The 14,374-nt window shown below is 33.2% G+C and overlaps 1 protein-coding gene across 3 annotated transcripts in view; it reads right to left on the bottom strand.

The window, feature by feature from the left end:
* Positions 1 to 14,374, bottom strand: part of RNF180 (ring finger protein 180) — a 230,378-nt gene that overhangs the window by 183,610 nt on the left and 32,394 nt on the right. For 2 of the 3 annotated variants that reach the window (XM_081285322.1, XM_081285321.1), the window contains exon 2: positions 9,842 to 9,976. In XM_081285322.1, coding sequence (XP_081141448.1) covers positions 9,842 to 9,976 — 135 coding nt within the window. Of the gene's footprint in view, positions 1 to 8,865; positions 8,915 to 9,841; positions 9,977 to 14,374 lie in introns of those variants that run through there. The other variant, XM_081285320.1, reaches the window with a different exon arrangement.

Here is a 14,374-nt window from a genome sequence, read left to right on the forward strand (position 1 = left end):
CAACAGATACTAGGGAGTGACGATAATTTTATTTTCTACATACCCTAATAATAAAATATAATCTTTTGTTTATGTTCCTAACATATGACCTGACTTTCATGCTGATAATAATATTTTTCTCCTGAAAATCCCTAAATAGTAAAGGCCTTTCTTGTTTAAATTCCCAGGTGTAAACTCCATTCATTATTTGGTAGCTTCATAGAGTATGCATTTAGCTCTCTTTTTTTTTCCCTTAGCTCTTAAGACAATACCCTAAAATGTGATTTGCATTTAATAAGTGCTGGAGAAGTGAAAGATGCCTATTCTATGTATATTTTTTAAAATTCTTCACTATAATTTTTACTTTCCTTAATACTTTTGTTTTTAAAGTATTGTCTTCTAACCATTAAAGACTATCACAAAATATGCATTGATAGCAGTATGCTTGTTTTTACTTTCTATATTATTAGAATTTTTCATTTAAAAATATGAATTCTCAATAATTTGGTTCTACATGGGCCAAGATTCATTTTAAAAAATTCAAATGGGGGCTAGGGTTGTAGCTCAGTGGTAAAGTGCTTGCCTAGCACATGTGAGGCACTGGATTCAACCTTCAGCACTACATAAAAATAAATACATAAAATAAAGGTATTCTATGTGTCCATCTACAACTAAAAATATTTTTAATATTCAAATGGGCTATACAAATCTATATTTTAAAGAACCTTGGAAAACTTATTTGAAGTGTCTCAATAAAAAAAAACACAAAAAAAACCAAAAAAAAAACAAAATAAAATAAAATAAAATAAAAATAAAAGTAAACAGTGTAGCTTTACCTCAACAGATAACCTGAGAAATAAATGAAAATATGGATAAAGTTTTTGAAGAATAGAATTAATCTTGTGAAACATCCATATTTTATATATATATATATATATATATATATATATATATATATATATATTCATTCCTTCCATTACAAGGTGACAGTTATGCAAATTAGTGCAACTCTAATAAATTCTTTAAAGGACTCTTATAGGTAAGACAAACTGGAATTGACATCTAAAGCCATCTCTTCATTATTAGGTCCAGAATTTTTTCAAGATTGGCTACAGATAAGCAGGAAGAATGGAAAGTGGGGGAGGAGGGAACGAAGAAAAAAAAATTTCCACGCTGGCAAAAGAATAGATAGTAAAGTGAAAATAAGTTAATGGTAGTCAACCTAACAATATTTATTGAGAGATTACTGGAGACAGTGTTAACCAAACAAAGCACATAAAGAACCTTATTAATATGCCAGGGACTGTGATGGATAGATACCTTATATGAATTATTTTACTATGCACATTTCATTATTTCATCTAATTATGTAAGTTGATGATGACATGTATTATGGTTTGGATATGGACTATCCCCCAAAGATTCATGTGTGGAAGCCTTGGTCCCCAATACAAGAATGTTCCAAAGTGGGGCTTTTGGGAAGTGTTTGGTTCATGAGGGATCTAAGTTCTTCAGTAGATTAATCCATTGAAGGATCATAAGTTGATGGCATCACTGGGAGGGGTGGAAACTGTAGAAGATGGAGTCTAGCTGGAGGAAGAAGGTCACCTGGGACATGTTCTTGAAAGCTTTATCTTGTCCTTGGACTCTTCCTTTCTCTCCCTTCTTCCTGCCTCCTGCTTCTCAGGTCATTTGATGAGCAGCTCTGCTCCACTGCTCCCCATGTGCCATGATAGTCATCAAAGAAATGTAACAATGAAGCCAGCCAACCATGAACTGAAACTATGAGCCAAAATATATCTTTTCTCTAAGTTGATTTGTTCAAGTATCTTGTCACAGTGATGAAAAGCTGATTAACACAATATTTAACCATATAACATTGCTCATAATACTAAGAAGCCACTATATTCCATAAGTTCTTGAAATGCTTCATAAACATTTCTATGTGAATAAACACTATAATCATAGTTGTAGACAGGTAAAGGAAGTTTGACAACACTTCTTTTGATTTTTACTAAATAACAAATTTTTATATTACTATGCCCCATGTGATGTTTCAACATTTTTTTCTATCTTACAGATAGGGACGTTGATACAAAAGAAATTAAACTGGGCTGGAGTTGTGGTTCAGTGGTAGAGTGCTTGCCTGGCATGTGTGAGTCCCTGGGTTTGATCCTCAGCACCACATATAAATAAATAAAACAAAAGATACATTGATAACTAAAAAAAATTAAAAGAAGCATTTAAAAAATTAAACTATTAAATAACTTGTCAAGGTTACAAAGTAAGAAACATAGCAAAGATTTCCATTCAACTAGTCTGGCTTCAGAATTCATGAACTTACCCAATAAGCTCCCACTATTATCTCCTATACCAAATAAATACTATAGTTTTAGAGCAATAAACTTTCTTACACATATTGCCTTACTATGTCTTAAGGCATGATACTGTTCTTCTTCCCGAGTCATAACATATTTGTAAATTAAACAAAAATAATATATTTACTTGTACAGGGAGAGATTTATTTAGAAAAAAAAATCCCACAGCTGTCTTGCTATTTGATATCTTAACCTGATCTTCATTTGAGAACTATTAATATAGAGCAAGAACCCCATTATTTTCTAAACAGTTAAAAGTCAAAGTATACTTTCATGCCAAAAATTTTAAAAATAAATAAAATTTAAAAGGAGAGAAATCAGTTATAGCAATTGATACAGATAAGAGGAGCATAAAAGGCTGGGTTGAATATATAGTATTCTGTTTCCTTTTCTGAAAATTGAGATATGGTAGGCAAGAAAAGAAAAACCAGGATAAACACAGAGGCCTCAATTATAAATGAAACTGACAGTACTTCACATGTATTTCCATATGTACCTTCTAAGAAAAAGAAATATATGCATGACACTTGTAATAGTTACTCCTAATACAATTTTTCAGATAAAATGGCATATTACAACCATTATAAAAAACATTATAAAAGTCTTAAGTCACTTAAGTTTTTTTTTAAATCACACAAATATAAATATTAAAAAAACACAATTTTTTCTTTTTCTTTTCTTTTTGTGGTGTGGGAGATTGAATCCATTGACTTGTAGAAGGCAACTGCTACAACCGAGCTACACCCAAGATCTAAAACAAGTTTTAATGGAAATATTTTAAGATGAATGATGAAATTAGAAACAACTAATGTGAGAAATTGAAGGTGTTTAAAGTAGTGGTTAATTTTTCCCAAGGTTATCTCCTTGGGAAAAATTCAAATGAACATTAGAAAATTTCACTAGGATTAAAAAAAATTAGTAGATTTTTACATCTCAAATTTATCATGTGGGGGAAGGAGAAGGAAGAAACTAATAGCCAATTCACATAATGCTGCCAGGAAAATGTTGCCAAAATGTTTGTAAATGAAATAATTTGTTCAAGCAGCAGGGGGAGCTAATGTATAAGTATTTTACTTTTTCTTTAAGGGTAGGGAAAAATTACTGAATAAAATCAGAATATCATTTAATTTTAAAATTATAAATTTGATGCTTTGCTTTTTATCATTATGTGATTTTTTTAAGATTTTAAATGAAACAGGTTAAAGTTAGAAAGTTGAAACAATTTAATAACTATTATGGTTTAAAAGTTTATGTGACACAAAGCAAGAAGGTTCAGAGGTAAAATTTTCAGACAATGAGAGCTGTAATTTAATCAGCATCTTAATCCACTGATGGATGGACTGGATGGTAACTGTAGGTAGGGTGTGGCTGGAGGAAGTAAGTCACTGGTGGGAGACTTTGGGGTTTATATTTTGTACCTAGTAAGAAGATCTCTCTCTGCTTCCTGATTGCCATAACCTGAGCTGCCACCTTCTGCCACGCTCTTCTTCCATGTCCTGACTCACCTCAGGCCCAGATCTATGGAGTCAGTTAACTATGAACTGAACCTTTCAAGCCATGAGACAAAATAAACTTTCCTTTCTCCTTAAGTTGTTCTTGTCAGGTGTTTTTGGTCACAGTGATGAAAAAGGTGATTAAAAAAATAACATCATTATACAGATTACATGTATGATGATGTGAGGGGAAAAAAAGTGTGTCACATTAGATTGGGTAGAGAGAAGTGATGGGGGGATAGGAAGGACAGCAGAATAAAATAGACACTAGTATTACTGTATGCATATACATGACTGTATGACCAATGTGATTCTGCAACCTGTACACTCAGAATACTGAGAAATTATACCCCATTTAATTCAAATGCATGATATGTCAAGATCATTGTACTGTCATGTGTAACTAATTAAAACAAATAAAAAAAAATAACATTTTGAAAGATATTTAACACTCAGCATTTCCAAGAAAACAATAATTTTTCCTTAGCTAATTCATTAACAGTGAGCCAACTATATTATTTAACTACCACAGCTGCAATACACCATAGGGAAAAAATTATACAGCAAGAATGTCATTTAGATGAGCAATTTCTTCTTCATCTTCTTTCTTCTTCTTCCTTCTCCTTTTTTTTTTTTTTTTTTTTTTAGTATGAAGGGATTGAATCCAAGGATGCTTTACCACTGAGCCATATCTCAACCCTTTTGAGACATGATCTCCCTAAATTGCCCAGGCTGGCCTACACTTGGAATTCTTCTGCCTCAGCCTTTCTGAGTTGCTGGGATTAAAGGCATATGTCACTGTGTCTGGTGGTGTTAATTAATTATTCTTAGTGAAATCTTCAAAGTGTTGCAAATGTAAAGAAATTAAAATTCTATTGGATTATCTGATTTTTCTGTTTGCTTTGAGAAATTACTTCAAGGGTAAAAACTTTTTAAATCAAAAGCTCAGAATGAATTTAGGAAAGAAAGAAATCAATCAATCCTCACTTAAAAGTAAATAGGCAACTTGCATCCACTCTTCCACCTTTCTAATTCACTCTTCACAGTATGTAACCAATATGATTTTTTCTAAATTCAAGAGCCACATCACTCCCTCTCAGGGATTTCTCAGCTCTTAGGATACAGAACAAAGTCTTTAATTGGATTTATAACCACAAATGATCTAACACGCATCTTTCTAGCCTCATATGTTGTCAGATTCCTTTTGATCTCTGAACCCCAATCATAGCAATCGCCTTTATTTCTATGAATGTATCACAGGGACTTTGAGTGTGTTGGTCCTGAAGCTTGGAATGATTTACTTCCTGTACTGCCGTCACTTACCTATTCTATCTCCATACAAGTTACTTTTTCAGAAAAAAACCTTTGCCTCATAGCTAGACCCAGCATCCTGGCTATATCCCATTCATATGGTTCTCTAGACTTTTCTTTATGCCTTTTATTCAGCTAGTAACTTATGTGATTGACCAATATTTAATATTTATATGAACAACAGATATAATTATATGATTACTTAATATTATAAATATTAAGTTTTCAACATTAAATCAGAAACTTAATATTAAATATTAATAAGACACATACATATAACCCCATTAATTAGTTATTAATGGGGTTATATGTATATTTTAATTAATTATTAATGGGGTTATATGTATGTTAATATATTAATATAATATTAATATTAAATTATATGTAAACTGAAAACTTCACAAGAACAGATAATTTCTCTTTTGCTCATCCCTGAACTTCCTATGCCTATAACAGGACACATGGTGTTGTAGTCTGCTTGGGCTACCATAATAAAATCCCACAGACTGAAGAACTTAAACAATAGAAATTTACTTTTTCACTGTTCTAGAGGCTAACTCTACAATCAGAGCACCAGCATATCCAGGTTCTTTCTATCTTACTGATAGCTACCTTCTCAATGGTATCCTCATAGGATCTTTCTCTTGGCTTCTTCTTACAAGGCCACAAGTATTACTGGATTACAGCCTCATCTTTATCACTCATTTAACCTTAATTACCTCCTAAAAACCCTATATCTAAATACAACTGTGTTGTAGTTCAACATATGCATTAGTAGGGGAATAAAATTCAGTCCATTGCATGTCATAAGACTAACTATGAAACTAGTAAACACAAAATATTAAAAATGTAATAGCATTGAAATATATATTTTGAGATTATAGCCAATGAAGGAAAGAATAATAAAGCCACCAGAATAATAAAGCCAAGGAGAAAATTAGCAAATTACCTAAAAAATTCAATATTCTTTGATCATATTCATGACAGCCACTGCATTATCATGGTATTATAAGGATGAAGTACTTCATAGCCTAGTGATGAAAAAGAGTCATAACCCAATAATATAAAGTGCCTTACAGTAAACGTTGGACTATTCCTCAGTTATTAGTTTCTTCATCTCATTGAAATTTGGTTCTTGCCTCTACTATTCTTACAACTACAATAATCGTTAACTAATGATCTCATTTCTAAAACCAATGACCACTTTTAATTCTCATTCACAGTCTTTTCGTATGGCTATACAGTTTGTACACAACCTCTGCATTAATGTAGGGGAAACATTTCATAGACTAGCATTCTCTAGGATCCACATGAAAGACAGTGTCTCATCTTCTAGATCTCCCAACAACATTCAACACTAATAACCAATCTGTGTTTCTGGAAGATGTTCATCCTTTGATTTCTATGAAACTGCATCCTATTTTTTGTCCATGGTTCCTTTTTCCTTCTTTGTGATCTTCTATTTTTCTGTCTATCCTAGAAAGGTTCCTAGGTCCTCTTCTCTCACTCCATTCACATATTGCAATGGTGATTCCACCTACTTTCACAGCTTCCCTCACTACCTACATGCTGAGGACTCACTCCTAAATCTACACTCTTATTTCCTATTTCTAACATATTTGAATGTTCTACAGGCCGCATTAACTTGACATGTTCAAACTATAACAACTAAAACTGAGCCAAAATATATCTTTGTTCTATCCACAGATGGAACAAATGGAGATAATTTCTATTATTTTATTTTTAAATTTTTTTAGGAGTTTTGCTGTGATTTTGCTTTTGCTTTTGATTCTTCCCCACACATCTTATGACTCAGGTCTAAAGACAGAGTAGAAGTCCCCTTTTCTCTCTATGAAAATTGTAAACTCCATTGTAAATTCCCTCATGTCTTATTGCATGACAATGGCTGGAAAGCTAAAGCTCAAATGTCCATATTCCTTTACAGCTCAGTTTAAATATAACCTAGTAAAGGTCAACATGCATATGGCCTATGGTACCACAACTCCACTTCTTATAATATACCTCTGTCATGTATACTAAGATACATACAAGAAAGCTCAAAGCAACACTGGATTTTAGCACAAAACAACTAGACGTAATTCAAATGTCTACCAATAGTAGAGTTAATTATAAAGTGACATATATAATATCCTAGAATACTATACAAACATGAAAGTAAACTAAAGCCACACTTCAACATGGTGATGCTGAGTTAACAGCAAGTTCCAGAAGAACACCTATCCACGGTGTGACTCCATTTATAGAAAGTTCAGAAATAAAACACTTATTTTATTATTTAATTAAGTGTATACTTTAATAGGTAATAAATGTAAATAATTAGGTCATTAATTTAGTATTTTTTCAACACAACCTCTGATAAACTTACTTTTAGATTATAATAATTTATTTTGTGATTTCCTATAATTAGAATACATCTTTTTATGTGCATTTTGATATTTTTACAATATGTATGCTTATAAAATATAAGATACATTTTTATAATTTATAGAAGGACTTAAGGAAAAGCAAATCACATATCCGCCAACCTGATTGAGAGATGCAACAATGAGGGCTGGGGTTGTGGCTCAATGGCAGAGTGCTTGCCTAGTATGCGTAAGGCACTGGGTTAGATTCTCAGCACCACATATCAATAAATAAAATAAATGTCAATTGGAAAAAACGAGAGAGAGAGAGAGAGAGAGAGAGAGAGAGATACAACAATGAGACCATGGATAGAGCCTGGCATACATTAAGGCACTGGGTTCAATCACCAGCACCACAAAAAAATTACAAAAAGAAAATCAACATTATTTTAGACACCCCCTCAGTCCTTCCTAATTATAAACTTCTTTCTCTAGACTTAATCATGATATTAATAAGACAGGAATGCCCTCTTTCACCACTCCTATTCAATATATTCCTTGAAACTCTGCCCAGATCAATTAAATAGACAAAAGGAATTAAAGGGATACGTACAGGAAAAGAACTCAAACTATCACTGTTTGCCCACAACATGATTCTATGCTTAGAGAATCCAAAAAACGCCATCAGAAAACTTCTGGAATTAATAAATTAATTCAGCAAAGTAGCAGGATACAAAATCAATACCCATATATTAAACAAATTTCTATATATGAGTGATAAATCCTCTGAGAGAAATTATGAAAACTACCCCATTCATAATAGCCTCGAAAAAATAAAATAAAATACTCAGGAATCAACTTAACAAAAAAGGTGAAAGACCTCTACAATGAAAACTACAAAACACTAAAGAAAGAAATTGAAAAACACCTGAGAAGATGGAAAGATTTCCAGTGTTCTTGGATAGGAAGAATTTTTATTGTCAAAATGGCAATACCATCAAAAGCATAATACAGATTTAATGCAATTCCAATTGAAATCCCAATGACATTCCTCGACAAAAAAGAAGCATACTATATTATTCTATTTGAATGAAGGGCAGGAACAGGCAAAACTAGTCTATGGTGATAGATAATAATAGCTACGTTGTAAGAGGGAGTGTTGCCTGGAAAAGGGCCAGACAAATTTATGGGATTACAGAAATGTTTATATCTTCAACTGATTCATATCAAACTGATGAAATTTATCAAGCTGTGCACATTGTTTTGCTCTATGTAAATTATATACAATAAAATAATCTCAGCATGTGATATGGTTTGGATATATAAGTACCCCCCACATACTCATATTTTGAAGACTTCACCCCCAATGTAGCAATGTTCAGAGGCAGTGCTGTTGGGAAATGATGTTGGATCATGAGAATACTAACCTCATCAATGGATCAACCTATTAATAAGTTAATAGCTGAAAGGATTATTAGAAAGTGGGGTCAAGTTGGAGGAAGTACATCATTGGGGTATGCCTTTGAAGAATCTTGTCCCTGGCCCCTTCCTCTCTCTCCTTCTCAGTTTCCTGACTACCCTTAGATGAACAACATTTTTCTACCATGCTCTTCCACCATGATGTTATGCCTTGCTTCAGGCCCAAAGCAATGGAGTCAACTAACCAAGGTCTAAAACCTTAAGTCCAAATAAATCTTTCTTCCTTTAAGATGTTTTTTTAAAGTATTTTGTCACAGAAACAAAAAGATGAGTAACATAGGATGATAAGATTTTTTAAGGTATTTTGTCACAGCAACAAAAAGATGAGTAACATAGGGTGAAAATTTGAGGGGTTTTAATCCAGTGAAAATGTTATTTTTAAAAAGTATGTGGCACACAGTAAGTATGCAGTCAAAGTTATCTACTATTATCAGATTCAGGTTGGCTAATCTGTTAAAAGTACAGAGGAAATAATCATGATCAAGTATGGTTGAGGCAAAAAACAAAACAATAAGAAGACAAAAAATTGAGTGTGTCTCTTAAATGAGGGAAGAAAACAGGAAAGGTGATTACAGTCATGCTCTTTTGAATTTAGAATTCCCTGTAAACTCCACAAATTACTTCCTAGTTTGTACCTATTTAGTATTGCCTCTTTAATATTACTCTAAGAGAAGTTCAAGGAATTTCAAGGGCAAATTAACATTAGCAGCTAATGCTAAAACTATTTGTAACTATGAAATATGAAGGATGCCATATAGAGAGTATAGTATGTCTGATGCTATGCTCACAACATTCCTACACTAGAAAATGTTCAAAGACTAAAGTCAGCAATACTCACCTTAATCACTTGATTTTCAAGATAATTCATGAAGCAATCAGAATTTGCTATACATTTTCTACATTTCCAACAACGAAGAATACTTATTTCTTCTTGATTATGATTTTTAGTTATCAATTCTTCACTTTTTTTCATCTGTAGGAACATTAATACAGTTTTAGAATGTTAAACTGTATCACATCAACTTCATTTTCAAATATACAGCAATGCTACAAGTAGAAACAATCATCATTTATTGAAGTACTATACAATCCCCCATTTTACTCTACTTTCTATGTCCTGAGCAAAAACTCATAAAGCACTTTGATTGCTTTGTAACAGTTTTATCCCTGTAAGCTTGAACCTAAGCAAGAGCTTTAAGTACTTGCAAGCACTAATAAAAGTATTTAAGTTGTTGCCCTGAACACACTGAAAGAAACTGGCCCTGAGCCAAAATTCCTTAAACCCCCATATAAACTCCACACCTTGACCCATTTTTGTGGACATAACTAGGTAGACTATCCTTTTTCTGTCATTGTTCATTGTGAGGACAAGCTGCAGTACTTTGTGAGTTCTCCTAAAAAAATATTTTAGACCTATCACCCTGGAGTTTAGTGCTTTTCTTTTTTTTTTTTTTTTTCAGTTCAGAATCTCAACTGGCCCTATCTCTGGATACTCCTTGGGGAACTCCTCTGACAACACATTGTTTTGTTTTGTTTTGTTGCTACTGATTGAACCAGGGATACTTTACCAGAGAGCTACATTTCCAGTCTTTTTATTTTTTATTTTGAGACAGCGTCAAAGTTGCTGAGGCTGGTCTGAAACTTGCAATCCTCTTGCCTCAGTCTCTCAAGTCACTAGGATTATGGGCACATGCCACCACACCTGGTTCTGCAACTACTTTGGGGGCAACTCCAACACAGGTTTGGTAAGATGAAAGAGATACCTGGCTGCTACTAGGTCTTAGGCTAAGGGTACTCTATAAACTATGTCTGAGATTAAAAATGCAATTTCATTATGATGATGATGACTTATTAGTGATTACCACCTTATTTTCTTTTTGCAGAACATTTCATACATGTTGCTTTCCATTCATCTCTCATTGAAAGTTATAAAAAGCAACCATTGAAGAGTTACTTCAATATGTTTATGTAGTTGTTTTAAAAGAGTCATGACAAAGAACTATAAATATTCTTATAAGCAGGGTGTTTTGAATAGCTACAGCATTACATTTTTATTTATTTATTTATTTTAATTTTTTAGCTACAGGTGGACACAATATCTTTATTTTATTTTTATGTGGTGCTGAGGATTGAACCCAGTGCCTCACAGATGGTAGGCGAGCGCTCTACCTCTGAGCCACAACCCAGCCCTACAGCATTAAATTTTAAAAACAAAAAATATTTATTTAATTCTGTGAAAATTGGAAGTGCCAAATTCATAAACTGATGGCAAAAATCCTTTATCTTTAATTTAAACTTCTCTCATATATTGTACTCAGTTTACTACATCTAGCGATGTATGAAGTCAAACAATAAGATTCAGAATAGCTCCATCATTTTTTAATCTATTTTTCTACCTGAAATCTTATGTCAGTACCCTGACTTAGATCAAATGAGCTAATAGTTTCACATTACTATGTAAGAATTTCAAAATAGGTACAGTGTATTTAATAACTTGCCTGGTAATTGTTCAAGGCAATAGGTCGGTAGCAATGTTAATTTATGAGGCTACCCATCAAGGCCTGCCAATTTTGCTGATCACATTCACTCATTTTCTTACTCTTTCATTTTTCTTCATACTATATGCTGGACAATTAGTCAAACTCAGGAAACATGAAGGTGAATAAAACTTGTGCCTTAGAGGTGCTCACTATACTATGTACAGGTATAGAACATCAGAATCACTTCAGAACATCAGAATCACTTCAGCAACTTTAAAAAAAATAGTGATATCTAGGTTGTACTCCTAGAAATTTTGATTTGAGATAGGAAAGGGAATAGGAACAAGCACTTAAAAAAAACTCCCAAAGTAATTCTATAGTGACAAACACAAATAGTTAACTAAAATACAACAGCTACCAGGACTCTAAGTGAAGGAACATAGCCCATAATCAAGTTTAAAGAATTTAAGAATCTCTGGCTGGGAGGGCACAGCAAGTACCTCTTTCAGTCAATTAATCACGGATCTTCCAGCAGCTAAGCTACAGTCAATAACTCCATTGACTCATTTTAGAATCCATCTTCGCCCAGTTTACCTCTCTATTTAAATTACAATCTCAATGGGTATCAAAAATTTTAACATGAAAATGTCCTGTCTTCTTCTTCTGTCATTGTTAAAGCACCTTCCCTCTTTACTTAACTTATTAAACATTCCTCTTATCTTTCTTTATCCTTCTTAACCTCTTTTATCCTCAGTTTACTTTTAAGTAGTGGTTTTCAGCCAGAAAGGAGACTGAAAGAAGTAATCAATCATGTCAGAATTAACCATGGAAAAATTCCATCTATGCCTAGCTCCCCCAACCTAAAGATACCTGGCCCCTCTCTGAGATTCTTCCATGTTCTTTTATAGTACAACTGTGTATAAGAAAGTAAAAAACAAACAAAAAAACCCTGTAGGTGTTTCCATTATATCTTCACTGAAAACTATACTGACACCTCTTCTGTATCAATAATTTTTTGTTTGGTTGTTGTTGTTGTTTTGGTACCAGGGAGTGAAACCAAGAGTGCTTAACCACTGAGCCATATCCCCAGTCCTTTTCATATTTTGTATAGAGAGAGGGTCTTGCTAAGTTACTGAGGCTGGCTGAACTCCTCCTGCCTCAGCCTCCAGAGCCACTGGGATTACAGGCATATACCACCAGACCTGGGTATATCAATGATTTTTTAAATCTCTCTATTTATTTTTGATATTGTTCCAAAGATCGAGACCAATATTGTCCACTTCCAAATGCCAAATGTACACCTCTGCATGAATATCTTTCAGAGCTTTTGAACTGGCTGTTCATTCAGTAGAGATTTCTGCCTTTATATAGGTGGCCACCAGCCAGATGTGGATATCGAATGTCTGAAATGTAGCTAATCTTAAGAATGTACAGAATCTAATAATGTACAGTAAGCATAAAACATACACTGGATTCTGAAGAAAAATAATGCAAAATAGCACAATAATTTTTATATTAAATACATGTTGAAATGATAATATTTAATATACTAGTAAAATAAATTATAAAATCAATATCACCTGCTTCTTTTTGCTTTCTTAATGTGGCTTTACAGATAAGATTTACATTATATTCCAATTTGACAGCTCTATTCTAGACCTACTTGCCCCAGGTGCTTGTATGATGAGCTCCTTTCTCATCATTGAGATCTCAGCTAAATGTCTCCTCCATTCAACTGTGAGTTCCTAAAAAGTGCCATGATCTATTTATTTAATATTCTATCAGACATAGTACCTGGAACAAAAAAAGACCCCCAACAAATGTTTATTACAGTCAGATGAACCAGATATGGCAATATTAACTATTAATCACTGTTAACTTTCCAATACCAAATTTTAATTATGTCTGGCCAATTAGTGAGATGAAACAAATAGGAAACATTTGGCAGTAGACAAGAGGACATTATTGTTTATACATAGTTGAGCATGAAAGGAGAACTGAAGGCTAATAGTGATCTACTTTTATGAGGACTGAAATAGCTCTGTCAGAGAACTTAAGCTGAAAGAAGAAGTCAAACATGGTAATCCAACCTACTAACAAAATGGCAGTCTTTCAACAGCATGTTTATGGACTGCAAACTCAATTCCATCCACTACTGAGCACCTTAGACAATACTATTGGTCTAAGGAAGAGAGAAAACTATATAAGAAAACAACTGAAACTGTTTTCTGAACTCTGTAATAACCAGAATTAAACAAAGTTTAGATAGCATATACCACATGGCTTTAATAACTCTAATCAGCAACAAAAGAACTGTTGAAGCAAACAGAGAAGTAACAAAGACGAGGTAATTTTAGAAAACAATACAATATAAAAATGTATTTATTACTCAGTAAATTTGAGATGCCACACAATGCTCAGACATACTTGAACCTATTCTGCAGGGACTCTGGCTTTTTAGTCAACAGATGAGGATAACAAACAGTGAGACTGTGATACTTAAGTTCATATAACTGCACCAGACCAGAAAGATAACATAACATGCTGACTGATAAGGCCTAAGACATTCAGGCACCCTCATCTACTTTCCTCCCAAATCCTGTGACTCATATCTTATTCTAGTACTGATCATCAAGTTGGATACAAGTTATTTTTCTAAAATAGACAGCCCCCACCCCAACCCTTAAAGGCTAGCTCTTCCTATCTATGTCACAGTCTTTATCATGAAAACCTGATCTTCTTTTTAACCTTTTTTTTTTAGTTATTGATAGACCTTTATTTATTTACTTATATGTGGTACTGAGAATAAAACCCAGTGCCTCACACATGCCAGGCAAATGTACTACCACTGAGCCATAATCCTAGTCCCGAAAATCTGATCTTCTTTATCA

Source organism: Spermophilus citellus (genome assembly GCF_964194105.1).
Source record: "Spermophilus citellus genome assembly, chromosome: 1".
NCBI lineage: Eukaryota > Metazoa > Chordata > Mammalia > Rodentia > Sciuridae > Spermophilus > Spermophilus citellus.